The sequence below is a fragment of the Phaseolus vulgaris genome, chromosome 10 (assembly GCF_000499845.2).
Source record: "Phaseolus vulgaris cultivar G19833 chromosome 10, P. vulgaris v2.0, whole genome shotgun sequence".
NCBI classification, from domain to species: domain Eukaryota; kingdom Viridiplantae; phylum Streptophyta; class Magnoliopsida; order Fabales; family Fabaceae; genus Phaseolus; species Phaseolus vulgaris.
This window is the reverse complement of record NC_023750.2, coordinates 28,163,362-28,191,225: the sequence shown is the minus strand read 5'-3', so window position 1 is coordinate 28,191,225 and position 27,864 is coordinate 28,163,362. Positions and strand designations below refer to the sequence as shown.

The 27,864-nt window shown below is 37.0% G+C and overlaps 1 protein-coding gene across 1 annotated transcript; it reads left to right on the top strand.

Annotated features, from left to right (window-relative positions):
- Positions 1-23,160: 23,160 nt before the first annotated feature.
- Positions 23,161-25,715, top strand: LOC137819603 (bifunctional monothiol glutaredoxin-S16, chloroplastic). Its single transcript, XM_068623498.1, has 2 exons — positions 23,161-23,665; positions 25,036-25,715. The coding sequence occupies exons 1-2, from the start codon at positions 23,282-23,284 to the stop codon at positions 25,537-25,539; spliced, it is 888 nt and encodes a 295-aa protein (XP_068479599.1). The 5' UTR covers positions 23,161-23,281; the 3' UTR covers positions 25,540-25,715.
- The last annotated feature ends 2,149 nt before the right edge of the window (positions 25,716-27,864 follow it).

Sequence of the window (27,864 nt, the reverse complement as noted above, 5' to 3'; positions counted from 1 at the left end):
TATATATATCAAAGAAGACCAAGGAAAGGGACATATTATAGCACACTTACTCTTAGTTACACTGAATGTTCTAGGTTGGAGATTGTTCACACTCTTGTCTATAACATTTTGGCGCCCACCGTGGGGCTCATGTAAAATTTTTTTGTGCCACGAAAGCGATAGCCATGAGAGGCACTCGGAGAGCGACAATGGAGGACAAGGCTAATGGTGCGATGCCTGATGCGACTCAAAAATTAATGGAGATGGTGGAAACTATGAGAAAACAAAATGAGGAGCGAGCAGAGGAGTTTAGAAGAGCTCAAGAGGAATTTAGGAGGGAAAGTGTAGAAGCAAGAGAGAGAATGGAGGAGTCAGTAAGGGTGCAGGATCAATTGCAAAGAAGGAATGGGGAATTGCAATGACAAATCGATAGTCGAAATACAAATGTCCGACAGGAAAAGGAGGTAGATCCTGATTTTCAGCCATTCTCGGAAGACATATTGGCGGAACCAGTTCCAGTGAGGTATGTGTTTTCCAAAGATGGGGTCTTTCACGGAAGGAAAGACCCTAATGCCCATATCAAAAATTTTAGAGCTCAAATGCTAATTTGTGGTGGATCGGAAGTTGTCCAGTGTAAAATGTTAGGGAGTACGTTGGTGGGTGTGACGTTGGATTGATTCAGTAATTTGCCGAGAGGATCCCTTACGTCGTTGGAAGTATTCGTCAAATTGTTTATTGCTCATTTTGAGGCAAATAAGACGAAACCACTAGAGACTGCAGATCTGTTTGAACTAAAGCAGTCAAAAGAGGAATTTATGAAGCCCTTTTTAAGGCGATTCAATGAGGTGGTGGCTCAGATTCCAATGCCAAATGAGGGCATGTGTGTGGAAGCCTTTATTCGAGGGTTACAAGCAGGAAAATTCGGTGAGTCCTTGGTAAGAAAAAGGCTGGAGGATATGGCGACCGTTAACATACGGGCCACATCGCATATCAAGGTGGAGGAATTTACTAGGAAGAAAATGGAGGAAGAAATGAGGGTTGAGGGCCCACAATTCGGGACCCAATCAACATAAAACAAAAGGGGGTCAGGGAAGGGAAAAAGAGAAGGTGATTGGAGGGGAGGAAGGTTTGAGTGGAAGGCCCCAAAATTGGTGGCATCACAAGAAGAGACCGTGAAGGACGTCAATACTGCTAAACTGTTACTCTTTCTAGAAAGAACGACAAAAATATGGGAAGAAATCAGAATGCGTGGTGTTACTTTCACAGAACGTACGGGCATGATACAAAATACTGTTTTACTTTGTCAAGACAGATAGAGAGTTTGTTAAGGCAAGGGTTATTGAAAGTGTTCAAGGCCAATGAAGCTGAAGCGGTGAAGGAAGGAAAGCAAGATAGACAAGATAAGGTGATAATGGAGTGGACGTACAAAGTAGTGGAGGATAAGCATGAGAAACCGACGTTGGGAGAATTAAACTCCATCATCGGTGGGTTCTCAGGAGGAGGCTCGTTAAGTGAGAATAGGGAAAGATATGCCAAGTCTCTCATGATGCTAGCAGAAGAAGAGGTGCAAACGTCGTCTCTGAACTTTACAGAGGAAGATTTAAAAGATGTTTTTCCACATGATAATGATCTTGTTGTAATTTCTATTGTAATGAATAGTAGATGGGTTCACATAATGTTGGTGGACTAGGGAAGTTCAACAAATATTCTTTTTTGGGAAATTTTTCTGGCCATGGGAGGCTCGGTGGATGATCTGGAGCCCTATGATGGGATATTGGTAGGCTTCTCAGGAGACCCAATTCAAATGTGCGGATTTTTGGAGGCAAGGACGAAATTTGGAGAGGAAAGGAGTGTTAAGACGATCACAATAAGGTACATGGTGGTAAATTCACTTTATTCTTATAACATATTGTTGGGTAGACCTGCAATAAATAAGTTGAGAGCGATAGTATCATCGATACATTTAAAAATGAAGTACCCTACAAAAGAAGGGGGTGTGGGAGAGAATATGGGAGCATTTGCATGGTCGGTAGGTGGCATGTCGGGAATTGACCTTGATTTTATGTGTCATTGTCTGGCCGTGGATTCTAAAGCTAAACCAATAGTGCAGCGGAGAAGGAAGTTGGGAGAGGAAAAGAGGTTGATAGTGGTTCAGGAGCTGGAAAGGCTACGAAGTAGTGGGCATGTGATATTGGTTGGCGAATGTGGTATTGGTGTTAAAAAGTAATGGTAAGTGGAAAATGTGCATAGATTTCACGGATTTAAAAAAAGCTCACCCTAAGGACACTTATCCTTTACCGAATATTGATTCTTTGGTAGATGGAGTGTCAGGGTGTGAGCTTTTGAGTTTCATGGATGCATATTTAGGTTATAATCAGATTAGAATGCACCCGGGGGGATAAGATAAGACAACGTTTAGGGGGAGTCTGGCCAATTTCTGTTATACGGTGATGTCATTTGGATTGAAGAATGCAGGTGCAACATACTAGAGATTGATGGATAAGATATTGGAGGGTATGTCAGGGAGAAATATGGCAGCATATGTAGATGATATGGTTGTGAAATCTGTGGAATCTGGTTCTCATATGGAGGACTTAAAGGAGTTATTTCAAGGTTTGGGAAAGTATAATTTAAAGTTGAATCCAGAGAAGTGTGTCTTTAGAGTGAAGGCTGAAAAGTTCTTAGGGTTCATGCTGACCCAAAGGAGAATTCAGATGAATCCAGAAAAGTGTGCAACAATTGTTAATATGCGGAGCCCAACCTTGATAAAAAAAGGTACAACAACTAATAGGTAGGATTGCCTCGTTGTCCAGGTTTATTCCAAGAGTGGGAGAAAGATCGTATTCGTACTTTCAATCCTTGATGAACAAGGGGAGGTTCACATGGTCGGAAGAATGTGAGGAGGCCTTTAAAAGGTTGAAGGAAATGTTGTCAGCACCCCTGGTACTTATAAAGTTGAGAAGAGGTGAGTTTGTTTATTTATATCTTGGTGCGACAGAAAGGGTTGTTAGTATGGTTATGACGCAGAAAATGGAGAAGGATCATAAACCTATCTACTTCGTGAGTAGAACGCTTCAAGGGGCAGAGATGCAACATCAAAAGTTGGAGAAGGCAACACTAGCCATTGTGGTTACAGCTAGATGATTGAGGTATTATTTCCAGAATTTTCAGATTGTAGTCAAAACTGATTTACCTGTGAAGAATTTGTTGCAAGTTGGATTTGGCAAAGTGAGCGATTGAGTTATCTGGGTATGGACTCAAATACGAGAGTAGAGGGTTGGTAACAACACAAGCATTGGTGGATTTTGTGGTTGAGTTGACATTGTCGGTGGGTGAGCAAGAAGTGAATGATGTGATTGGAAGATGGATATTATCTGTGGGTGGTGCCTCTAATTTACAAGGAAGTGGGGCTGAAGTTATATTGAAAGGACCAGATGAAGTATTGATTGAACAATGGTTGAGGTTCGCCTTCAAGGAGAGCAATAATCAAGCGGAGTATGAGGCGTTAATAGTAGGGATGTGTTTGGCTGCGGATATGGGGGTCAAGAGGATGTTGGTGAGAAGTGACTCCCAGCTAGTAACAGAACAAGTGGCTGGAAACTTTCAGGATCGAGATCCGCATTTGGCGAGATATCTATCAAAGGTTCGGGAAATGGCATTGATGTTTGATGACTTTGGTTTGGTATACGTCCCACAGGATCAAAATTCTCGTGCAAACTTATTGTCAAAATTGGCAAGTACTAAGAGGATAGGCATGTTGGGTTTAATAGTGCCAAAGTTCAAGAGGGGGGGGGGGTGAATTGACCTTTTAAAACTTTCTCGCAGAGACAGTGTTTAACACAGTTTTACAGAAAATAAATCGATTTATGTGAAAATGAACAGATTTATTTCAGCACTGTTTTTGTTTGAAAAGCGTTTATACAGCAAGGTTAATCACAAGATTATGCAGATAGATTTTCCAGATGCACACACAGATATCAAATTGAAAAACAGTGAAACACAAAAACAACAAACCTTAATTCCAATTAATGTGATTTAGGTTCAGTTAAGGGCTTGACAATTAATGAGGCAATCTATCACACTCAACCTGTTTTATTAGCCTTTAACAAATTATCAGTGTTCTCATTGAAACCAGACAGTTTTCCAGAAATTAAGAACAGTATGCACAGCGCCCAGAAAGAACAGATTTATTTTCAATTGAACAGATTTATTTCTTTGCTGTTTTATCAATTATGCAGAAACGAAATTGCAGAGAGTGAGAGAGAATGAACACAAGCAGTTATACTGGTTCACTCAACTGAGCTACATCCAGTCTTCACCAAAACCAGGTGGAAATCACTAAAACACAGTACAACCAAGTACAATTCCCACTGTTCTTGAAACCTACAAGAACTTAGGTACTCTTGCTGAAAAAACTTATTTCAGCACACACCCACTCTTCAAAAAAACCTATCAAGAAGAGTGTTCAACCAAACTATTACAAGAAATGAGAAGTGAAACGACTACACCTGATTGAGGATACAAAGATCTGCCTTAAACCAGTAGGCAAGATTGCTAGAACAGTAGCTGCACCTCACACCAAGCTTTTGGAACCAAACCAAGAACAAGCACTTTTTGATTTTTGAAATCTTTTAAGAACAAATGCTAATCCTTTGTAAACTTTTAATCCTCTGCTGTCAAAACTTGTTTTTGCAAATGTATGAACGATGTTTAAACTCAGAAACAAGTTTTCATTTTATAGAAAACCAACTTATAACAGAATTTTGAAAAACAGTTAAAGCTGTTATAAAATGAACAGATTGAAAATAAAATGAACAGATTTATTTTCAAAAGCAGTTAGAGAATTTCTTAAGTGAGGAGACTTAGTCAACCATTCTGGTGCTGAGATAAAACTGAAAATCGTTTAAGCATGACATGGTACCAGAGACAAAAGGAATCTATTCATTTACAGATGAACAGATTTATTTTTCAAAACGAAAACAGAGAAAGTTTAACTATTTGAAACTCAGTCGTTTTGAAAAGAAGAAGACTTAGTCAAAATACCTGATGCACAAAATCTAATTTCCACAAGACTTAGCCAAGGCATCAGTTTAAAAATGAATCTGTTTATTTAGAAAAGAACAGATATATTTTTATGCAGTAAACGTGTTTTTTGTAATACATGTGAAAAACAGTTTAAGAAAACTTATGCTTGTTCTTATCACATGGTCAGTGGTTATGAGGTGAGTTACTCAGCAAAAAGCCCACTCTTAAACAACCTCTAAGCACTACCTAAGACACACTTAAAGCAAAGCAAAATACAAATGAAATGTACATAGAAGTCTTCATCAAACACAATCTTGAAGGGGCAACAATCATCTTCAACAATCTCCCCCTGTTTGATGGAGACAAATCCCCATAGCTAACCTCATAGCTTTGTTGCTTTAAGCACTTGCACTGCACCAGATTTTAAACCAGAAAAAAAACAACAGTATTGCATAGCATAAGACATGGTTTTAAGGTGCAGAATTAACTCCCTGTTTCAGTTTTCAGCAGCTATTTTTCTCCCCCTTTGGATTCATCAAACAACATATAAGCATAGGGAAAGCAAATATGAAACAAAAACCATAATCATAATAGTCCAGAAAAATAAAACCATATTGTTCAGCATTACAGACATTTGAAAAATGATAAAAACAGCATTAAAAACAGAAGACTACTGATCCTTGTAGTAAAGCTCTGCAAGCTGTGCCTGAACCCCTTCAATCTGATCATCAAGGTGTTGAAACCTTGCATGAGTAGTCTCAAAGTATGCCCTTTGTTCTGCAGACATTACATCAAGACGATACAACACTTGCCTTTCAATCATAGACATTGGTTCTCCTCGGTATTCTGGAGCTTGATAGGCAACTATGGCATTTGCAGCAACTTCCTCATGTACAGATTGGGTAGCAGGTGAGTCGTCATCCATAGGAACAGCTTCATCCTCATCCTCATGTTTTGCTTGAGGGTCCTTCTCCTTGAGAACCACCCACTTGTCCTCAATTTTGTGAAAACCCATTTTGGTGAGAATTGAATTATCAATCTCACTTATAACTTTAATAGGGTCGTTTCTCTCATTTGTAACATCAACACCAAAGTAATCAATTAATTTGGAAACAAGAATAGCATAGGGAAAGCAGTAATCAGCCAACCTTTTTGACTTGAGCATGTGTTCATTGACAATGAACACCCAGTTTACCTTAATCTGGTTCATGATGCAATATAGGAGAATTAGATCCTGTTCATGTAAAACAGCATGGTTTGTTCCTCTTGGAATAAGTTGCCATGCTATGATGTAGGCAACTAGGCGTGGAGTGAGGTTTAAGTGCCCTGCATGGAACCTGTTTATACTCTCTGTAGGATTCCTCATGCAGCTTTTATAGTATTGCAGCTTGTTGAATTCTTGGATTCCACTGGTGTTTCCCTTTCCTACTTTCAATCCAACATATTTTATTCCAGCCACAGAGTTCCACACCTCACTTGTGATCTTCATCTTGGTCCCTTTCACATAAGAGACAACATTCTTTCCATCTAATGTGAGGTTAGTGTAAAACACCTTAACCAAGTCAGGATATACATTACCCGTTAATTCCAGCATCTTTTTCAGTTTCTGGTGCTTCAACACAGCCCTTTGTTTCTACCAGTTTTTCAGATTTCAGCCAGTTGAAATCCAACACTTTAGGTATGTTAATCTGTTTTCTGCTTGTCTCGTGAATGTAGGCATTGATGCCTTCTTCATTTCCAGCGAACCAACCTTCTAGCACACCTTGAAAGGTGGTTTGCTTCCCCTTCTTTTTCTGTTTCTTGGAAGAAGAAGCCATGGTTGAACCTGAATTCTTTTCTTGGTTTCAAATGGTGAAAACAAAAAAGGAATAGCCAATGTGGGTAGCAAGTATTCACACAGATTTATATATAAATGAATGGGTTGATATGACAGTTATGAGTGGATATGCATGAAGATTTTATGCTCTGAATTTGTGCAGAGAATCTTTGAAAATATGCAGCAAATATTTAGGGTCACGATGCACATACTCATGCCTTTATTGAGCACCCAAACCATCAAATCGGTTACATAACCATGACCAAAACCGTCAAAGGTACAGAGGTTAATGCCCACTAGGTCAGTCAAGCAGTCAAATATCAAAATTTCTCTTTCCTAGTCATAAATGCATATCAGTGCAGAAAATAAACACATTCAATTACGAATAAACAGATTTAATTTTTCACTGCTAGGCACAATTGACATTTATAATACCCAATTCATTAAGCAAAAAATTAAACCTATCTTTGGCTAATGGTTTTGTGAACAAATCAGCAAGTTGTAAATCAGTACCAATGAACTTAATATCACATGTTCCATTAGATATGTGTTCCCTTAGAAAATGATGCCTAATTTCAATGTGTTTGGTTCTTGAATGCATGACAGGATTTTTGGTTAAGTTGATTGCACTTGTATTATCACACAGCAGAGGTATATGGTTGAGTAAGATACCAAAATCATTCAATTGTTGTCTTAGCCATATAGTTTGAGCACAGCAACTCCCTGCTGCAATGTATTATGCTTCAGCAGTGGAAAGAGCTACACAAGCCTGCTTTTTGCATTGCCATGAGATCAAGCTTGATCCAAGCAAATGACAGGTTCCACTTGTGCTCTTCCTATCAATTTTGCAACTTGCAAAATCTGAATCAGAATATCCAGTTAAGCTTAATGAAATATTACCTGGATACCACAAGCCAACTTCTTTAGTTCCTTGCAAATACTTCAAAATCCTTTTGACAGCATTGTAGTGTGATTCTTTAGGAGCAGATTGAAACCTTGCACACATGCACACTGCAAACATTATATCTGGCCTGCTGGCAGTGAGATACAGTAGTGATCCTATGAGTCCTCTGTATTTGGTTTCATCAACAGAAATTCCAGCTTCATCATGATCCAAATGACAGCTTGTTGAGAAGGGTGTGCTGATTGGTTTACACTTGTCCATTTCAAATTTCTTCAGCAGATCCTTGCAATACTTAGCTTGACTTAAGAAAATGCCATCCTTGAGTTGTTTGACCTGCAAGCCTAGAAAATAGTTCAACTCACCCATCATTGACATTTCAAACTCACTCTTCATGACTTTCACGAAAGCTTCACACAATTCTCCATTGTTTGATCCAAAAATGATATCATCCACATATACTTGTACTAGAATTGAGTCATCTCCTTTCTTCTTAATGAACAAGGTCTTATCTGAGGTGCCTCTGTCATAGCCTTGTGAGGTGAGAAAATCACTTAGCCTCTCATACCATTGCCTAGGAGCTTGCTTGAGTCCATAAAGAGCCTTTTGGAGTTTGAACACATATTCTGGATGTTGATGGTCTTCAAAACCTGGTGGTTGTGAAACAAATACCTCTTCATTTATATAGCCATTTAGAAAGGCACTTTTCACATCCATTTGAAATAGCTTGAACCCTTTGATGCAGGAGAAGGCAAGCAGCAATCTAACTGCTTCTAACCGAGCCACTGGTGCATAAGTCTCATCATAGTTTATCCCTTCTTCTTGATTGTACCCTTTAGCTACAAGCCTAGCCTTGTTTCTGGTGATCACTCCATGCTCATCCATCTTGTTTCTAAATACCCATTTTGTCCCAATTATATTCATCTCTGGTATTCTAGGAACAAGAGTCCAGACCTCATTAAGAGTAAATTGATTCAGTTCCTCTTGCATAGATAAAATCCAGTTGCTGTCCTTGAGAGCTTCATTCAAATTCTTGGGTTCAACTTGAGATACAAAGGCCATTGCTTCACAGAAATTGTTCAAGGATTTCTAGTTGACACTCCTTTCTCAATGTTCCCAATGACATTATCAAGGGTTAAATCTCTTGGGGTTTTCCACTCTTTTGGCAAACCTGTAGCTGCAGTAGATTCTTGTATAGCATGTGTATCAACAGTATCAAAATGAATCGATTCATTTTGATTTAAAACAGATTTAAATTCATTACTGTCAAGGTCATCAGCAGTAGTTTTAGATATGCTATGATCAGTTTCATCAAAAACAACATGCATTGATTCTTCTACTATAAGCAACCTTTTATTGAAGACTCTATATGCATGACCATTCAAAGCATAACCAATGTGCACACCTTCATCAGATTTAGCATCAAACTTACCAAGATTTTCTTTGCCATTATTCAATACAAAGCATTTACACCCAAATACTTTAAGGTGGCTCACACTAGGTTTTCTGCCCTTATACAATTCATATGGTGTTTTCTTAAGAATTGGTCTTATTAAGGTCCTATTTAACACATAAGCTGCAGTATAAACTGCATCAGCCCAAAAATACTTAGGAAGCTTAGATTCATTTAACATAGTTCTAGCTAGTTCCTCTAATGATCTATTTTTCCTTTCAACTACACCATTTTGTTGGGGTGTCCTAGGGGTTGAAAAGGTATGTGCTATCCCATGCTTCTCACAGAACCTCTCAAACTTAGCATTTTGAAACTCCCCCCCATGATCACTTCGAATTGATTTTATGCAGCAGCCATATTCATTTTGCAAAATCTTTGCTAATTTCTTAAAGGCAGAGTAAGCATCATGTTTATGTGCAAGAAATAGAGTCCATGTAAATCTAGAGTAATCATCCACAACAACTAAAGCATACAAATTTCCAGCCAAGCTAGCAACTCTAGATGGACCAAATAAGTCCATATGTAACACATCCAATGGATTTTTTGTAGAGACAATATCCTTTGACTTGAAAGAGGATTTGATTTGTTTACCTTTCACACAAACATCACAAAGCCTGTTGTCCTGAAATTTAATGTTAGGTAAACCAGAAACTAAATCTTTAGATTTCAATTTATTCAAGTGATTTGTGTGTATGTGAGCTAACCTCCTGTGCCACAACCAAGACTCATCACTTCTGGACAGCAAACACTCATTTGAAGAGTTAGTTTCCATGATATTCAGCAGATATATGTTATTCACTCTCTTACTAGTAAAAAGTACCTTACTAGATGAATTAATTGAGATTGTGCAGCCTCTTGACCCAAAGTTCACCTTGTATCCTTTGTCACAGAGCTGACTTATGCTGAGAAGACTATGCTTGAGTCCTTCTACATATAACACATTCTCAATGGTTGTTGAATCCCCTGTTCCAACAGTTCCTCTGCCCAAAATCCTCCCTCGGTTATTATCACCATAGGTTACATGTCCTTCTGCTTTGAGCTTCAAGCTGGTAAACTTTGTAAGATCTCCAGTCATATGCTTGGAACAGCCACTGTCCAAGTGCCACTGATTTTTCTTGCTGCCAATCTGCAAAACAAAATAAAAATGATACAAATGGTACCCTTTTCAGTATAGGGTCCAGCACAGATTAAAACCTTCTCTTTGGTAGCCATTTTGCTAAGTTCTTAGGAACAAGATGCTTTCTAGCAATGCAAGACCTAGATGTATGACCAGATTTCATGCAGTAAAAACAGGTTACATGAGATGCCTTTTTGCCACTATTAAAAGCTAAAAAAACTGATTTTGCTGGAACAAAAAAACTTGAAAGCCTTTTGACATTGGTTGCATTTCCAGGGGTATAACCAAGTCCATTCTTATTGAAAACAACATTCTGTGATCCAAGGAGAGACTCAAGGTTTTCTCTTCCCTTGGTGAAATTGGAAAGGGTTTTCAGCAAATACTCCACTTGTTTTTCCAATTTTTTGCAGTTTTCACAGGTTTTAATAGAGGCATGCAAGCAAGTTAGTTCAAGACTTACCAAATCTGTTTTGGCCTTATGCAATTCTTCCTCAAGTGTTTTTACTTTAGGTGCCAACACATTATTTACCTTTTGCAGCTTATTGCATATTATAGCTAGCCTATTTGCTTCATCATGTGTTTCCTTGAAGGCAGCAAGCAAATCATCATAGTTATCAGAATCAGCAGAAAAATTACTTACTGAATCAGAGCTTGACTCCTCAACCTCCATCATGAAGCACAAATTGTTCTCCTCATCTTCTGTTGAAGAGCTGCTGGTTGAGGATGCTTCATTTTCCTCCCATGAGATATAGGGTCTTCTTCCTTTGTTCCTTTCAAATTTCTTGCTGGCAGATTTGTCCTTAGTTTAATTGTCTGGACAATCTGTTTTGATATGCCCTGTTTTGCCATAGCCAAAGCAAGTATATTTAGAGGAACTTGAATCATTGGGTTTGAGATACCTTCTTTTCTGCTGGTTCCTATTTTTTCTTTTCTTCCTCAGGAATTTGCTGAATCTTTTTGTAAGAAGGCTGATTGTGTCATCATCTTCAGCATCTTCTTTTTCTTCCTTGATCTCATTTAGTTCAGTTGCTTTCAGTGCAAGACCTTTGGGTTTTCTCTCTGTTGTTTCCTGCTCTTTGAGTCTTTTGAGCTCTAGTTCATGCTCCATCAGCTTTCCAAACAGTGCAGCAGTTCCCAACTTTGACAGATCACGGCTTTCAGATATGGCAGTCACCTTTGGTTGCCAGCTTCTGTCGAGGCACTTCAATATCTTTATGTTGAGTTCCTCTCTGTCAAATTCTTTTCCCAAGCCAGTGAGGTGATTCACAATACGGGTGAATCTTTTCTGCACATCAGCAATGCTCTCCTCGGGTTGCATTCTGAACAGTTCATATTCTTGGATGAGAGCATGTTTCCTTGACCTCTTCACATCTTCAATACCCTCATGAGTCACTTCTAAGACTTCCCACATCTCCTTAGCTGACTTACATTGGGATATCCTGAAGAACTCATCCATTGTCAATGCAGAGGTTATGATGTTCTTGGCCACAAGATCATGTTGAGCTTTCCTCCTTTCAGTCTCATTCCATTCTGATCTTGGCTTTACCACTTCTTCATCCTTGACAACCTGCATTGGCACATAAGGTCCGTTGACCACAGCTTCCCAAATTAATGCATCAATGGATTCCATGAAAATTCTCATTCTAACTTTCCAAAATGCATAATTCATTCCATTGAACATAGGTGGTCTATTAACAGCAGATCCTTCAGCAAAAAGCACATTAAACTCAGACATTATTACAAACAAACTTGATTAAAATACAAGTCCTAGCTCTGATACCAATTGTTGGGTTTAATAGTGCCAAAGTTCAAGAGGGGGGGGGGGTGAATTGACCTTTTAAAACTTTCTCGTAGAGACAGTGTTTAACACAGTTTTACAGAAAATAAATCGATTTATGTGAAAATGAACAGATTTATTTCAGCACTGTTTTTGTTTGAAAAGCATTTATACAGCAAGGTTAATCACAAGATTATGCAGATAGATTTTCCAGATGCACACACACAGATATCAGATTGAAAAACAGTGAAACACAAAAACAGCAAACCTTAATTCCAATTAATGTGATTTAGGTTCAGTTAAGGGCTTGACAATTAGTGAGGCAATCTATCACACTCAACCTGTTTTATTAGCCTTTAACAGATTATCAGTGTTCTCATTGAAACCAGACAGTTTTCCAGAAATTAAGAACAGTATGCACAGCGCCCAGAAAGAACAGATTTATTTTCAATTGAACAGATTTATTTCTTTGCTGTTTTATCAATTATGCAGAAACGAAATTGCAGAGAGTGAGAGAGAATGAACACAAGCAGTTATACTGGTTCACTCAACTGAGCTACATCCAGTCTTCACCAAAACCAGGTGGAAATCACTAAAACACAGTACAACCAAGTACAATTCCCACTGTTCTTGAAACCTACAAGAACTTAGGTACTCTTGCTGAAAAAACTTATTTCAGCACACACCCACTCTTCAAAAAAACCTATCAAGAAGAGTGTTCAACCAAACTATTACAAGAAATGAGAAGTGAAACGACTACACCTGATTGAGGATACAAAGATCTGCCTTAAACCAGTAGGCAAGATTGCTAGAACAGTAGCTGCACCTCACACCAAGCTTTTGGAACCAAACCAAGAACAAGCACTTTTTGATTTTTGAAATCTTTTAAGAACAAATGCTAATCCTTTGTAAACTTTTAATCCTCTGCTGTCAAAACTTGTTTTTGCAAATGTATGAACGATGTTTAAACTCAGAAACAAGTTTTCATTTTATAGAAAACCAACTTATAACAGAATTTTGAAAAACAGTTAAAGCTGTTATAAAATGAACAGATTGAAAATAAAATGAACAGATTTATTTTCAAAAGCAGTTAGAGAATTTCATAAGTGAGGAGACTTAATCAACCATTCTGGTGCTGAGATAAAACTGAAAATCGTTTAAGCATGACATGGTACCAGAGACAAAAGGAATCTATTCATTTACAGATGAACAAATTTATTTTTCAAAACGAAAACAGAGAAAGTTTAACTATTTGAAACTCAGTCGTTTTGAAAAGAAGAAGACTTAGTCAAAATACCTGATGCACAAAATCTAATTTCCACAAGACTTAGCCAAGGCATCAGTTTAAAAATGAATCTGTTTATTTAGAAAAGAACAGATATATTTTTATGCAGTAAACGTGTTTTTTGTAATACATGTGAAAAACAGTTTAAGAAAACTTATGCTTGTTCTTATCACATGGTCAGTGGTTATGAGGTGAGTTACTCAGCAAAAAGCCCACTCTTAAACAACCTCTAAGCACTACCTAAGACACACTTAAAGCAAAGCAAAATACAAATGAAATGTACATAGAAGTCTTCATCAAACACAATCTTGAAGGGGCAGCAACCATCTTCAACAAGGCAATCATATATCTATCATACAAGAATGTTTGGAGTCGCCAAATGTATCGGTGGAAATTTTCAAAGTAACGAAGGGGTAGGGATGGATGGACATGTATGTGAGGTGGTTTAAGGAAGGAGAGGAACCTTTGGATGCACAAAAATAGGGGATGTTAAAAAATAATATTGCAAGATATGTGATGATTGATGGATTTTTATATAGAAAGGGATTTTAGATACCTCTGCTACGTTGTATGGAGGAGTCCCAACAAGTTAGAGTGATGAAGGAGTTACATGAGGGAGTTTCTGGTAGCCATATCGGGGGTCGAGCATTAGCGCTAAAAATATTGAGGGCAGGTTTTTATTGGCCATCGCTAAGGGAAGATTGTTAAGGGAAGGTTTGATAATTGTCAAAGACATTCCAATCAAATACATGCATCGGTTGAACGATTGTATTCTTTAGTTTCCCCATGGCCCTTCAGTAAATGAGGAATCAATATATTGGGTCCATTTCCAATTTTTGTTAAGCAATTCAAGTTTATTATGGTTGCGGTTGAGTACTTTACGAAGTGGGTGGAAGCTGAACCTCTAACAACAATTACTGTTGAAAAGATTTCAAAGTTTATTTGGAGGCCTATAAATAGGGAGGCCTACCTCATGTTACTATACACAAATTGTGTTAGAGTTTGTGAGCATTGTCTCTCTAAGCCTTGGTCTTATCTTGTGAGTGTTGTGAGCCTCAAGTGGCGACATCTACACTTATCTTGGATTCAATTCACCATCCAAGTGACGTGTTCCTTCACAATTCCACCATCTCCTAAGTTTCCTTTCACTCATCTTTTTCCATTCCATTTCCATTCCTATTTTCAATTCCAAAATATGTCTTGTTTTTGTTTTTGCTTCTTGAATTCATTTCGGTCTTTTATAATTGCTCACCATGTGTTTGCTTAAAATCCACACCTAATTGTCATTTATCTTCACCTTTAATTGTGTTTTCCTTTTGGCCTTATGGAAATGAACCTTCACATCTACTTAACACTTGTTAAGTTAATGTCCAGTAGGAATTTTCCTTAGGCTTCTCATCTATATTTGCTCTAAAATCTAAATCTAAGTAAACTGTCACTAATCAAATGAACAATCCTAAAATCAACTCACATCACAAACACTACAAGTCAGAACACCCTCTGCCTATAGACACCAGTACCTTACAAGTTTAACAAATACGAAATGAAATACAAGTAAGAAAAAGAAAGATCACACCTGATACAAAAGGATTACAACAATTCCCTATTCCACTCTTAACCAAAGCAAAGCCTTAAGCAATCTTGCAATCTTGAAAAACTTTCAATCTTTTTGGTAATCTGATCTCTCTTAATTTCAGAGATGTAAACACCAGTTATATAACCTCAAAAATAGTTGTTTAAGACTTTCAATCAAGGTCCAAAATAGTTTAGAATCATGGAAAACAGATTTACCAGACTTAATCAATTCTGTTAAGATTTTAAAAAAACAATCGATTGAAAGCTCGATTCAACCGATTGAATTGGACTTGACTGTGAGGTCAGCCAATTTCAGTTTTTTCAAATCCTTTTCAAAACCACCAAGTGTAAAACAACCAATTGAAATGATAAATCAACAGGTTGTTTTTCACTACTTTGAAAAACACTTTTCTTTTGAAAGAACTTGATTGATTCAATTTTGGATTAAGCTAAGAGTGGATTGAAAAATTCTAATCTACCCAAAACCTATGCCCATAAGCATCAACCTAGTCTTCAAACAATCTTCATGGATTTGGAGACATCAAAGCTTTAAGTTCAATAAGTTTGCCAGTGGGAAGGTTAGGCGATTATGTGAAGAGTTGGGAACACAACAAACATTTTCGTCAATAGAACATCCTCGGACTAATGGACAAATAGAGGCAGCAAATAAGGTTATATTACAAGGATTATAAAAGAAGTTAGGGGTTGCAAAGGCGAAGTGGATAAATATTCTTTCTAAAGTCATATGGTTTTACCATACCACGGTGCAGTCAACTACTAAAGAGACACCTTTCAGTTTGGTTTATGACAGTGACACGGTTTTACCAATCGAATTGGCGATTCCTTCTAGAATAGTGAAGGACTTTGAAAAATTGGCATCGGAAAAACGACAAATGTTTCAGTTGGATACGATAGAGGTGTTGTGAAATAAAGCTCGAATACGAGAGGCAGTCCAGAAGAAAAGAATCGAGGCGAGGCACATGAGCAGGGTGTATCCGAGGGAGTTCAAAGAAAGTGATTTGGTGTTAAGGAGAGCAAGTGAAGCAAATATGGATAGTAAGTTAGCCCCAAAATGGATAGGACCATATCGAGTTAAAGAAATGGTTGGGAAGGGGGCTTACAAACTAAAAACTCTGGATGGAGGCGTCATTCTAAGAATATGGAATATGGTGAATCTATGTTTTTCTTATTGTTCTCGCCGGTTGACTCGAACGGCAGTCTCTGGCCCTCCTATCTCCGCTTGAGAATCGAACTTCCTTGATTGAAGAATCTCTCACCTGCAAAGACAAAGAGCACCTTGACGGCCGTTTGCACTCCGACGCTCAAGTCAGTATTAGGGCAAAGAAACACCAAGTGTATAAAGTAGTTTCAGTCTTAGAAACTGTGTACCTTGCTAGGGTTCTTAGTCCCCTTTATATAGGTTGAAACTAGGGTTTACCTTTGTTCTGTTACCCATGACTAGGGTTCCTTACTTAGAAATAAAAATATTCCAACATATTAAGCATTCAAGAAGTCCTACCTTCCTACTAGATTTCAATGGAAAGGATCAACTATAGGAATATTACAATGTGTATATTTTTTTAAGGTTCATATTTTATACATTATTATGAATTTTGACTGCCCAATTAGGCTGACACATCAGAATCCATCATCATATGTCATCACATGAAAATCTGCATAAGAGAAAGGAAAAAAAAATAAAAAAACATGAGGACCAAACCAAACTCATTCTAAAAGCCATATAACTAAACTCCTACAAACGAAAAGTTATACAAAATGAAATTTTGGGAGTTTTACCTATTATAAATTACAACGTTAGCAAGATTATCCACATATTGATTGCCTTAAAAAAATGTGAGAAGCCTAAAAGTCTATAGCTTTGCAATTCTTCATGCATTTTATTCATCTTTCTATAATAACCAGGGAAATTGAGAACAAGAGAATGCTAGACAGACAAAGTAGAATCATATTCCAATCACAAACATCTATAACCATGAACCATAACATTATCTATAGCCAAGATAACAACCATAAGTTTTGTATAAAAAGATTTATTTGTTGCAGATATGTAGAAAAACCTCTGATGTATTCCCCTTGACTCCTTTTGAAAATACGACCATAAATAATTGTTGAAGAAGAGCTTTGATGACTCCAAATCTCCATGGATTGCTTGAAGGCTGATTGTAGCTTAGTTGTGTGTGTTCTGGGGTAGTTTGAATTTGTTAATTCACTCTTAGTTTGAATCCAAAGTTGGTTTAATTCAAATATTTTTTAAAAGAGTGTTTTATGTAGAAGCATAAAAATAACCAGTTGTTTTATCGTTTCAATCGGTTGTTTCATACTTCAGGTTTTTGAAACTAGTTTTAACAAATTTGAATTTGGTTGACTTTGCTGTCAAACCAATTCAATCGGTTATTTCGACAAAACAACCGACAGTTTTCTTAATTGTCTTAACAGAATTCTGTTAAGTTAGTTAAATATGCTTTAAATGATTTGAAACTGATTTGGCATTTATAATAAATGTTTTTAACTGTTAATAGGAGTATAGATGTTTTGTTTTACGCTCCTAGCATTAACACTTACAATATCAGTTTGTGAAATAAAATTTTCTCCAATATTGCTTAAGGCTTTGGATATTTCTCTAAGAGTGAAGTAGGACTTACTGTGTACTTTGATTTGATTTGTACCAGGTGTGATCAATCCTATTTCTTTCTTCATTTTGTAATTCTGTAAGTACTGGTTTTCACAGAGTTAGAGGGTGTTTTGATCTGTGGTGTGATTGTGGTGTGCCAAAGGAAGTGTGTGTTATTGAGGGGATCAAAATCACTTCTTTGGTGGTTGTGTGTTTGTAATCTGTGATTGATTGCATAGTGGATACCCAGTGATTTCTGGGAACTGGATATAGCTCTTGGGATGAGAGTGAACCAGTATAAATCTGTTTGTGTGCTTATCTCTTTCCATGATCTCTTTAATATCTGTTTTAAGTTGTTTTATTCGCTGCTGATAAAAACAACCGGTTGAATCGCAAAAACAACGGGTTGATTTTCTTGAAAATCAACTTAATCAGTTTGTTTCTTTGTCTTCCTCGATTTCTTTCTCTATGATTCATCATTGGATTTCATTATACCTTCAAAGTTTGTGAAAATTGTTTATAAACAATTCACCCCTTCTTGTTTAAGGCCATAAATTCTAACAATTGGTATCAGAGCTACGTTCTTGAAAGTTATTCAAGTTATGATCCTAAATTTTTTTTATGGCTGAAAAATTACCTTTTGGGGAGTGTGCCTCAATAAACAGGTCATCTATGTGTTGTGGTTTGAATTACTAGTTTTGGAAGGTACGAATGAAAATCTTTGTTGAATCATTAGATAGAGGAATTTGGGATGCAATTGAAAATGGTCCTTTTATTCCTAAGTTTGAAAAAGATGATGTTTTTATTGAAAAACCTTTGTCCCAATGGACTGAAGTTGAAAATAAAAGAGCCAAATTTGATTGTATTGCTAAAAGTATTATCACCTCTGCCTTAAATTCTAACGAGTTTTTCAGGGTGTCACAATGTGCATCTGCAAAGGAGATGTGGGATACTCTAGAAGTAACTCATGAAGGCACAAATGATGTAAAGAAGACAATGGAACATACTCTCATCTAAGAGTATGAAATGTTCAAGATGCAGAAAGGAGAATCAATTGCGGATGTGCAAAATCGATTCACTCATATTGTTAATCACCTTATGAGTCTTGGAAAGATCTTTGACAAAGAATAGCTAAACATCAAAATCCTCAAGTGTCTTTATAGAACATGGCAGCCAAAGGTCACGGCCATCTCAGAATCCAAAGATTTGACATCTTTTACTACGACTTCATTGTTTGGAAAGCTTAGAGAGCATGAGTTGAAGATGACCAGGCTCAATGTTCAAGAAAATGAGGACAAACACATGAGGAACATCGCTTTGAAGGCTGCTAGACACAAGAACAACCAAGATTCAAGTGATGAAAGTGAGGGAGAGACTCTTAGCTTGCTGTCCAAGAAATTTAGCAAGTTCTTGAAGAATAACTGCACAAAAAATCACACTCATGATAGGTATATAGCAAGAAACCTAGTGATTTCAATGCTAACAAATATACATGCTATGGTTGTAGTGAACAGGATCATATAAAAATTGAATGTCCCAACAAAGAGAGGAAAGACTACAAGAAGCATGAGAAGAAAGGAAATCAAGAAGAGCTTACAATGAGGACTCCTCAAGCTCCTCTTCAAGTGAAGAAGAAGAAGCAAATTTGTGTCTTATGACAAAGCAAGAAAGTGACACAAGGAGTGTAAGTTCTAGCTCCTATATTGATAGTGAAAATTATAGCCAACTTCTCAATGCTTTTAAAGAAACATATGAAGAAGCTAATAGATTGACTCTTTTAAACAACCGGTTGAAAGGTTTGAATAATTGGCTTGAAAATAGAGTCAAAGCACTAGAAGAAGAGTTGGAAAAGTCTAAAATTGATTTTGAAAATCTGGATTTGATTTACAAGAACTCTTCTTGCAAGAGTGACTCAATTGCTTGTGAAAATTGTGAATCTCTTGAAAAAAAGGTTCACTATCTTGTGAAAACTGTGGAAAAACTTTCAAAAGGAAAATCCAACTTTGAGACTGTCCCGGCATCTCAAAAATTGTGTTTTTGGAAAATTTGGTTTAGGATTTAATCCACAGAGTAAGAAGAATGGGATTTCAAAGCCTTTTTCACCTGTGTGAGAAAAACAACTTATTCAAAAATCGAAACAACCAGTTGTTACATGCTTTTATTGTATGAAAAGGGGTCATTCTGTTAGGTTCTACAAAATTAGGAAATTTTCTGTTCCTAAAGGTGTTATGAAGTGGGTTCCTAAGAATTCCAAGGTTCCTAATGATCAAACTAATGGCAAAGGACCCAAATTTGTAAGGGGACCAAATCTTGTTGTTTGATTTCATCTTTTTGCAGGAATTCTAAAGGTTCAAGAACTCTTGAGTTAAAGGACCAAGCTTAAGAAGGGAAAAGATTATATCTGGACATTATGTTGCAGATCTATACTGCACTCAGTTATCTTGAAAGTCAAGTGGATTTCTTTAATCATGCACTATGGCTCATTGAGAAAACAACATTGTCTAAAGGATAAGAATTTATGTTTTTCTTTTATTTTCTTTTTATGAGTTTCCTTTACACTTGAATTATGAAAGATCTTAATTGATGTCTAAATATGTAAAATCTTTCGTCTTTGTAAAAGTTATGTGAAGCATTTCCATTCTGATACTTCTTTGCCAATAATCCTTAGTTTGTAAAATGTCTTAATTACTGTCACAGAAAAACAATTGATTGTTTTCATGAAACAACCGTTTGTTTCTCCTCTGACAGCATTGCATTAAATTGGATTCATTTCTCTATGCATTGTTTCTGTTGTAGATTCTTTTTCCAAGCTGTTACAAGTCAAATTGCATTTATCATGGTGTGATTTCACTCTGAAAGGAAGTTACATTGCTCATAAATGGAATATATTCCATATCTTCTTGGAAAATTAAGAGCTTTTAAGACTAATCAAAGTCTACATGTGCTTTCCATGTGATTTTTGTGCTTTGACTACCATAAACCTGTCATCCTCTGCACATAATCTCTTTATGGAACATAACAACCCATTGAATGCAAAATTGTGCACTATTTTCACCTCTATATTGTTGAAGATGGGAGCTTTGATGTATCAAATCCACATGAAGCTTGAAGTTGTGTTGCTTTCTGGTTTGGGTTTAGATTAGGATGTTTAGAATCTTTGTTAAGACCAGTCCTTGATTCCTACACAAAGCTTGATCAATTAGTTTTAAAAGAGACAAAGTGTTTTTCCATGCAAAGGGAAAACAACCGGTTGGATTGTTGAGACAATCGGCTGTTTGTCACTTAGCTGACAATGAGGTTTTGAAACTGTTTTTTGAATTGGTTATGTAACTACCTGACCCATTCAATCGGTTAAATCGTGGTTTCAATCGGTTAAATGAGTGTTGTGCTAACAGTTTTTTGAAAACCTATTTCAACTGTTTTAAATGAGAACAAAACTGATTTGACTCTATTATGTTGCCTTAAACGGCTAGATTTCAAATGCTATAAATATAGCCTTCTTTCAAATGTTTAATATACGAGTTTAAGACAGTATTGTGGAATCAATAGAGAGTTTAAAGATTCGCTTTTTGAAAGAAGTTTTTCAAAGTTTAGCAAGATTGTTGTTAAAGCTTTGCTCTGGTGCAAGAACTGATCATAGGGCTTTGGGTTTTGTAATTCCAGGTGTTTTCTATTCTTGCTTAGTTTTCTGTAATTGTACTTTGATAAACCTGTGTAAGTGTTGGTAAAATCCTGTAAAGTCAGTGGGATTCCTAATTATACCATAAATTCTTTAACACATTTGATTTGATTTGGATTAGGTCATTTCTAATTGTCTCTTCAAATATATCCACATTATACATAATATCAAATCAAAAGTTTTTACCAAAAACATTAATATTATGTTCAAATCCACCAATTTACTATTGGTGAAGACGAAAATGCGGGTGACAAACACGTTTGGATTAACATATTTACTCAAATTCTCACATATCTTGTTTCGTCCGGTGGACCTGGGACGTCTTCGCGCGCGACCTCAACCGTCAGCTAGGGATTCCTTCCCACTGGTTACCTGTGGATTCCTGCAAAGAAGGACAAAAGGGCGCCCTAGCGGCCGTTTGCACTCCGACGCTCAAGTCAGCCAGCAAGAAACACAAAAAACTATGCACCTCCGTATCGGAGCACCGCGTATGGCACTCTGAAGGTGGTAAAAGGGAAACTGTGTCTAGTGTATATTTTCTCGTTCTGGCAAAGATCTTTCCCCAGTCCCTTGTACGTAACCTCAAGGCTCGAGCAAGCAACTAGAGAGTTTCTGGAAAATTTGTCAAAAGTTCGAACCCCGTTTCCAACATTCAAGGCGCTATTTAAGCTACTCCCGCATTCAAAGCGCCTTAAAGCGCATTTAATTATAAAACGTAGCGCATTTAAGACGTTTAAACCGATTGGGAGCATTTATAGTACCTTAAACGTTCGAAACGGAAACTGTATTAAATAACTTTAATTACCTTGTACCTGACAAAATGGCGTTTCTATTCTGACCTGGTTGCTGTACACGTGGAGGGCCTCACAACGCCGCGACCCCATCTGGGGCATTTCTTCGTGTGAGTCCTCTTACCTGGGAGTGCATCTGCGCTAGAGGTGACTTTTTGGGTGCCAACTCATGCCCCCAAACATCTAGTCACTTACTTTGAGAGCGTATCTGCCTTCCTCTCGTACCCTGCACCTGGCTACCCTGGGCGTGACCCTCCTCTTGAGTCGTATCTATCCCAAGGGCGTCTCTGGGGCGGCAGGGGCACTTCACGAGTCAGGCTGCCCTACACTGGCGCTATCACTATGGCCTTGAAGCCACCTTTCTTTTCTCTTTATCACTACCCCAGATTATCTGGACTTGAGGCCTTCCCACGGCGTCGCTCCCTCCATGGTCTTTCCTACCCATGGGTATCGGGGAACCACACTGTGATTGCCTTGCCTTAGTGATATTTGACCTTGGCGACGCCATGGTTGGGCGACACCTTAACTGGGCGATGCCTTCACCTAAGCGACGCCTTACCTTGGCGACGCTTCCTCTTGGCGACGCTGGCACTTGGCGTCTCTTCACCTAGGCGATGCCTTACGTTGACCTTGACCCCCGACGTTGACTTTGACCTTGACTTTTTCAACGCTCGGATACGGGACGGTACATATCTAGTTTTTCAAATTTTCACACATCCCCTCTTCAATCAAAACACATCCTAAGTTAATAGATAAGAAACTCCTCATTGAAGAAAGCTAAAAGTACAAACAAGGCTCACTTTGGTGCTAGCATTGATTTATGGTGCAATTCCCTAACAAAATTCTCATGAATTCATATATACTTAAATTTAAACAAAAGATAATAGGTGAATTATTTTTGGGTGTTTGAGTTTCAATCCAAACAAAAGCAATTGTTACGAATTATTTAATCTAAAATAACAAAGACAGGTGTTTTAGAATTTAAGAAAAAAATATATTTTTCAAATAATCCGAAAGGCTTATTCAACTTTCTTAAAAAAGTGTAATCTAGAAAACAATATGATACTATGAATATTTTTCTCAAATTATGTGAGTGCTAGAAAAAAGGTATCGGGGTGCTGGAAGAAACAGCCCATTTCAAAACAATCTCATTGGGCTTAGGCCCAAATTGTATCGACTTTGATGCAGCACTCACTCAATCGTTGAGAGATAGCTTCTTCTTTCTCACTACACCATTGCCATCGTTCATCAATGGCTTCCCTCAATCTCTCTTCGTTGCAATCTTTCTCCTTCCATCGTTTACTCTCTTCTTTTCCCCAAAATAACCCTACCCTTTCCTTCAATTGCCAACCAAAACCAGCCGCGAACCCGCGCCCAATTTCTCTGAAACCCTACGTTTTAGAGAAGCCTCGCACGCGTGTGATTGCGCTGGCCGTGAAAAGCCTTGACGAAACGGAGGCAGTGGCGATTTCTCCGGAGAACGACGGACCCGCCGGAGAATTACCGTCGGGCGCCGGTGTCTATGCCGTGTTCGACAAGGTCGGCGAGGTTCAGTTCATCGGTCTGTCACGAAACATTGCGTCGACCGTTTCGGCGCACTGGAAATCAGTGCCGGAGCTGTGTGGCTCCGTTAAGGTGAGGTTTTTTCTGGGTTCTGAATTTTGAAGTGTGTGAGAAAGAGGTGGTGTGTAAAGGAACTTTCAATTGTTTATTCTTGTTGTTTCACGTGGTTTTTGGTTAATGAAACCTTTCCTCTATATGTTGAGTATTGGGCAGCATTGAAACCTTTCCTCAATGCTATCTAGTTTCAAACTAAGCTAAGTTTAATGTTCATAGTGGCAGCAATGCTATGGAACTAGTAATTGCTTTCTTGGGTGGTATTCTTTCCATGGCAGAAACGAAGTAATATACATGTGGGCTATGGTTTCAGGAATACAATGTAAGATAAAAGAAATTAATTTTACAAAGGTTCCTTAATTAGTTTACCTTCCTACTCTCATGATTGAAATTGTGAATTTCAGAAATTTCATTTCAAATAGGAAAAGTAGTTGAAAAGGGGAAATGTATAATGGTATTGTTTTAGTTTGTTTGTTAGTTAGTTTATAGGAATGAATTAATAATTATGCTTTTGAGCCATTTGCATGCTCCTTGTTTCATTCTTAGTTAGTTTATAGGAACAAATTTTTACGCTGATTGATTGTTTTCATCCTTTCACTGGTTTTATGTAAAGCACTTATTTGCCCCCATCCCTTTTAACTTTCTTCATTTGCTTAGTTTGGTTCATAATCTCAGTGCTTTGTGTTAATACTAGAACTTTTTCTTCATTGAATGAAATTTATTCGACATGAACATGTTCTCTTACAATGTGCCAGCCCAAGATTAAACCCACATAAAATAGTGCTTGAGAATTCAGATATTCGTTTTACAATTGAGGGACTGTACTAAAATGTTTTAGTTTATGTAGTATAAGTTGTACTATTTTTTTTTTTCATTTCTTGTGATCTGGATGAGGTTAGTATTGACCCAACCTTGTAATAGAACTTAGATGAGGTTCAACAATGATGTTTAGACACTATATAGCATTTTTTCATGTGTAGTTTGTTTGGAGTTTCATGATCCAGCAACATTATAAGTGCGCTACATAATGTCTTCTCATAATATTGTCAGTTAGGAGCTTTGAGAAAGGTGATTTACTCATCTTCATAAACTACTTTGGTTAAAGAATAGAATAGAACACCATACAAATGGTCAGAGTAATCATATTAATACTAACATGAAATTCAGTATAACTTTTTTTGTTTTTGAAAATTATTTAAGACCATAAAGTAGACAAGAATACACAGATGTTGGAAGTAGTATGATCTCCTGAAAGCTCTTTTTCTCTTTAACCACATAAGAATTTGCTTTTCTTGAAATGTTTTTAATAGAAGTAAGACCATATTCTCCAGATTTCCACTTATACTTTTCTAATGGTGTGTTTTTCTTGGTGAAATTTTTTGTTGTAGGCTGGGATAGTGGAGGAACCAGACAGAGAAGCTCTAACCCAAGCATGGAAGTCTTGGATGGAAGAGTACATAAAAGTCAGTGGAAAAGTTCCACCTGGCAATGAATCAGGAAATGCCACTTGGGTCCGGCAGCCACCTAAAAGGAAGCCTGATCTTCGATTAACACCTGGTCGCCACGTGCAATTAACTGTCCCTCTCGAAAACCTCATTGACACCTTGGTTAAAGAAAACAAGGTAGTTGCATTCATTAAGGGCCCTAGAAGTGCACCATTATGTGGATTCTCACAGAGGGTGATTGCCATTCTTGAAAGTGAAGTAGTAGATTACGAGAGTGTAAATGTGCTGGATGAAGAGTATAACTACGGATTGAGGGAAACGCTTAAAAAGTATAGCAACTGGCCCACATTCCCTCAGATTTTTGTGGATGGTGAACTTGTTGGAGGTTGTGATATATTGACCTCCATGTATGAGAAAGGAGAACTGGCTAGTTTGTTCAAAAAATAAATTGCAAGTTACCTGCATTTGGGCTATTCTTTTTGAACTGGGGGAATAGGAGTAGGGAGTGGGAGAATATGGGACGGGTTAATGCAGGTCATTTCATGCTTTGTTGTACTAATTTAATCTTTTATACACATGGAGAGAAGAGAAAGAAAATGAAATATATTGCTTTTTATACAAAATGCTTGTGTTTTTCAGTTGCGGTCTGTGCACAAATCTGATTTGCATTTCATCCAGGACCTTGCAAGATAAATCCGAACTTGCTGGGTATATATCAGTGATTCCTTTCAAATTGGTGAGTGCAGCACAGGTGTAAAATGTTACTAATTTTTTTAATGAGAAAATGTTACTAAAATAAGAGAGATGTTGAACTAACATATTTCCAGATCATTAATGCCTCAAGCTTGTTTTTAACTTGTTCACGAAAAAGAAACTAGATGTCAAAATTGGTGACCTTATTTACTACTTGAATTTATAACTTGTTTTTATTTATTACTTGCAATCAATCTATGAATTTAAATTTTTGGAAAATTTTAATGGATATTTTATGAGAATAAAGTGTGTAAGTTTAATTTAGTTTATGAAAAAAAGTTTAAATCATTTTATTATTTCGATTTTTTAAAAAGTATTCAGTAAGATATTATTTAGATAGGACTTGTAAAGAGTCAAACTGTCTATTTTGCACTACTTATTGTTATATTATTAAATTCAGATATTATTAACGGGATGTTATGATTATCTAAATTGAACTTTAGAATTATTACTTTTTCATGGTTTTGCAAGATTTAATTTAACCACAAAGCATTCACTATTTTGGTTTAGAGACAATAATTTTACGTTAGATCGATGCGTTGAATACTTTTCCTGGCAGTATTGAAGAATCTTGTACATAGTAGTAGTATTAACTTCAGAAAAAGAAATAGCAAATTGGATATTGATTGATTTTAGATTGCTTCATTTATAGTAACATTTTACTTAGATTGAGATTTTTTTTAGCAATTGTAAGGTGAGAACCCAAAGAAGATCCCCTGCACACGAACTTAACAAAGTAATTAACTAAGTGTGAATGTTCACTTCTAGAGGACAAAGGTTCTAGAGGACAAAGGAAAAAATACAAGAATATGGTGATTGATGATGAAGGGCGAAAAGTAAAAGAGTATGGAAGGAAAAACAAGAACATAATGAAAATCGAATTGACAAAGGATGAACAAAAGAACATAAGAACACAAAGATTAATGGAATAATGGAAAGAATGGAAGAGATGAAGGAAAGGAAAAACTTATGTAATGGAAGAGAGGTGGATCATGCCACTTGGAGTGTCGTTTTCCTCCAAGATAAGTGTTGAGACCGCCACTTAAGAGCTCTCAAACACTCAAGATGAGACCTAAATGCTAAGAGGGCACAAGCCTCACTAACACCTCATACAATTTCTGCAGAGTAACTTTTCTCTTCAAATTCAACATGTAAAATACAATGGGTAGGTCTCCTATTTATAGGTGAAGGAGCCTTGAAAAACAAGCAAGAGGGATAGGATGGGAAAAGGGAAAAAATGGGCAGCCTTAGGGTTTGACTAAATCAAACTTGCATCCTAGGTTTGTCCTTCTAGAAACTAGGTCAAATTGCCTTCCTAAAGGGCTAGGAACAAGCTAAAATGATACCTACACCCTGTATTATGCTAAAGACAACTTATTCTAGTATATCTTTGCTATTTGAACCCCTAAAGAGAGCCTAAATTATATACAACATATTTGTATCTTATAAGAAGACTAAAAGGAAGAATAGTTGGTGTGCTGGTTTATGCTCAGCTCCTTTGGTGAGGTCCATGTGATCCTTGGTAGGGTTACGAATTGTTCGCTGAGATGATTGTTCATCATGTGCTTTGTCTTTTTCTTCCTTGGTCATCTTCATAGCTACTTGGGTTGTATTAATTTGGAGGAAGATGATCAACACGTACGGAATGGACTTTAAGGATCTGTTTGGATTAGGGAAGGGATTTGTGAAGATGGGAGGGAGTGGATTTGTGAAGATTAGAGAAGATGTGTGAGATTGTTTGAATTGAGGGATGAAAGAGTGGGTTTGTGAGGATGGTTTATTGAAATTTGTGAGTGATGTGATAGTTGGAAGGAAATTTATAATTTTTTTTAAAGGTGTAAAATGTAGTTTACAAATTTACCCTTGTTATTAAAAATATTTAAATAATGAGTTATGATATAATATTTTTTTTAGGTTTGATGTACTATCAATTTTTTTTTAGGTTTCAACTACACAACTCCAATCACTCAAGATCTAACCTGAAAAGCAAGAAAAAATATAAATATAATTTTTTAAAAA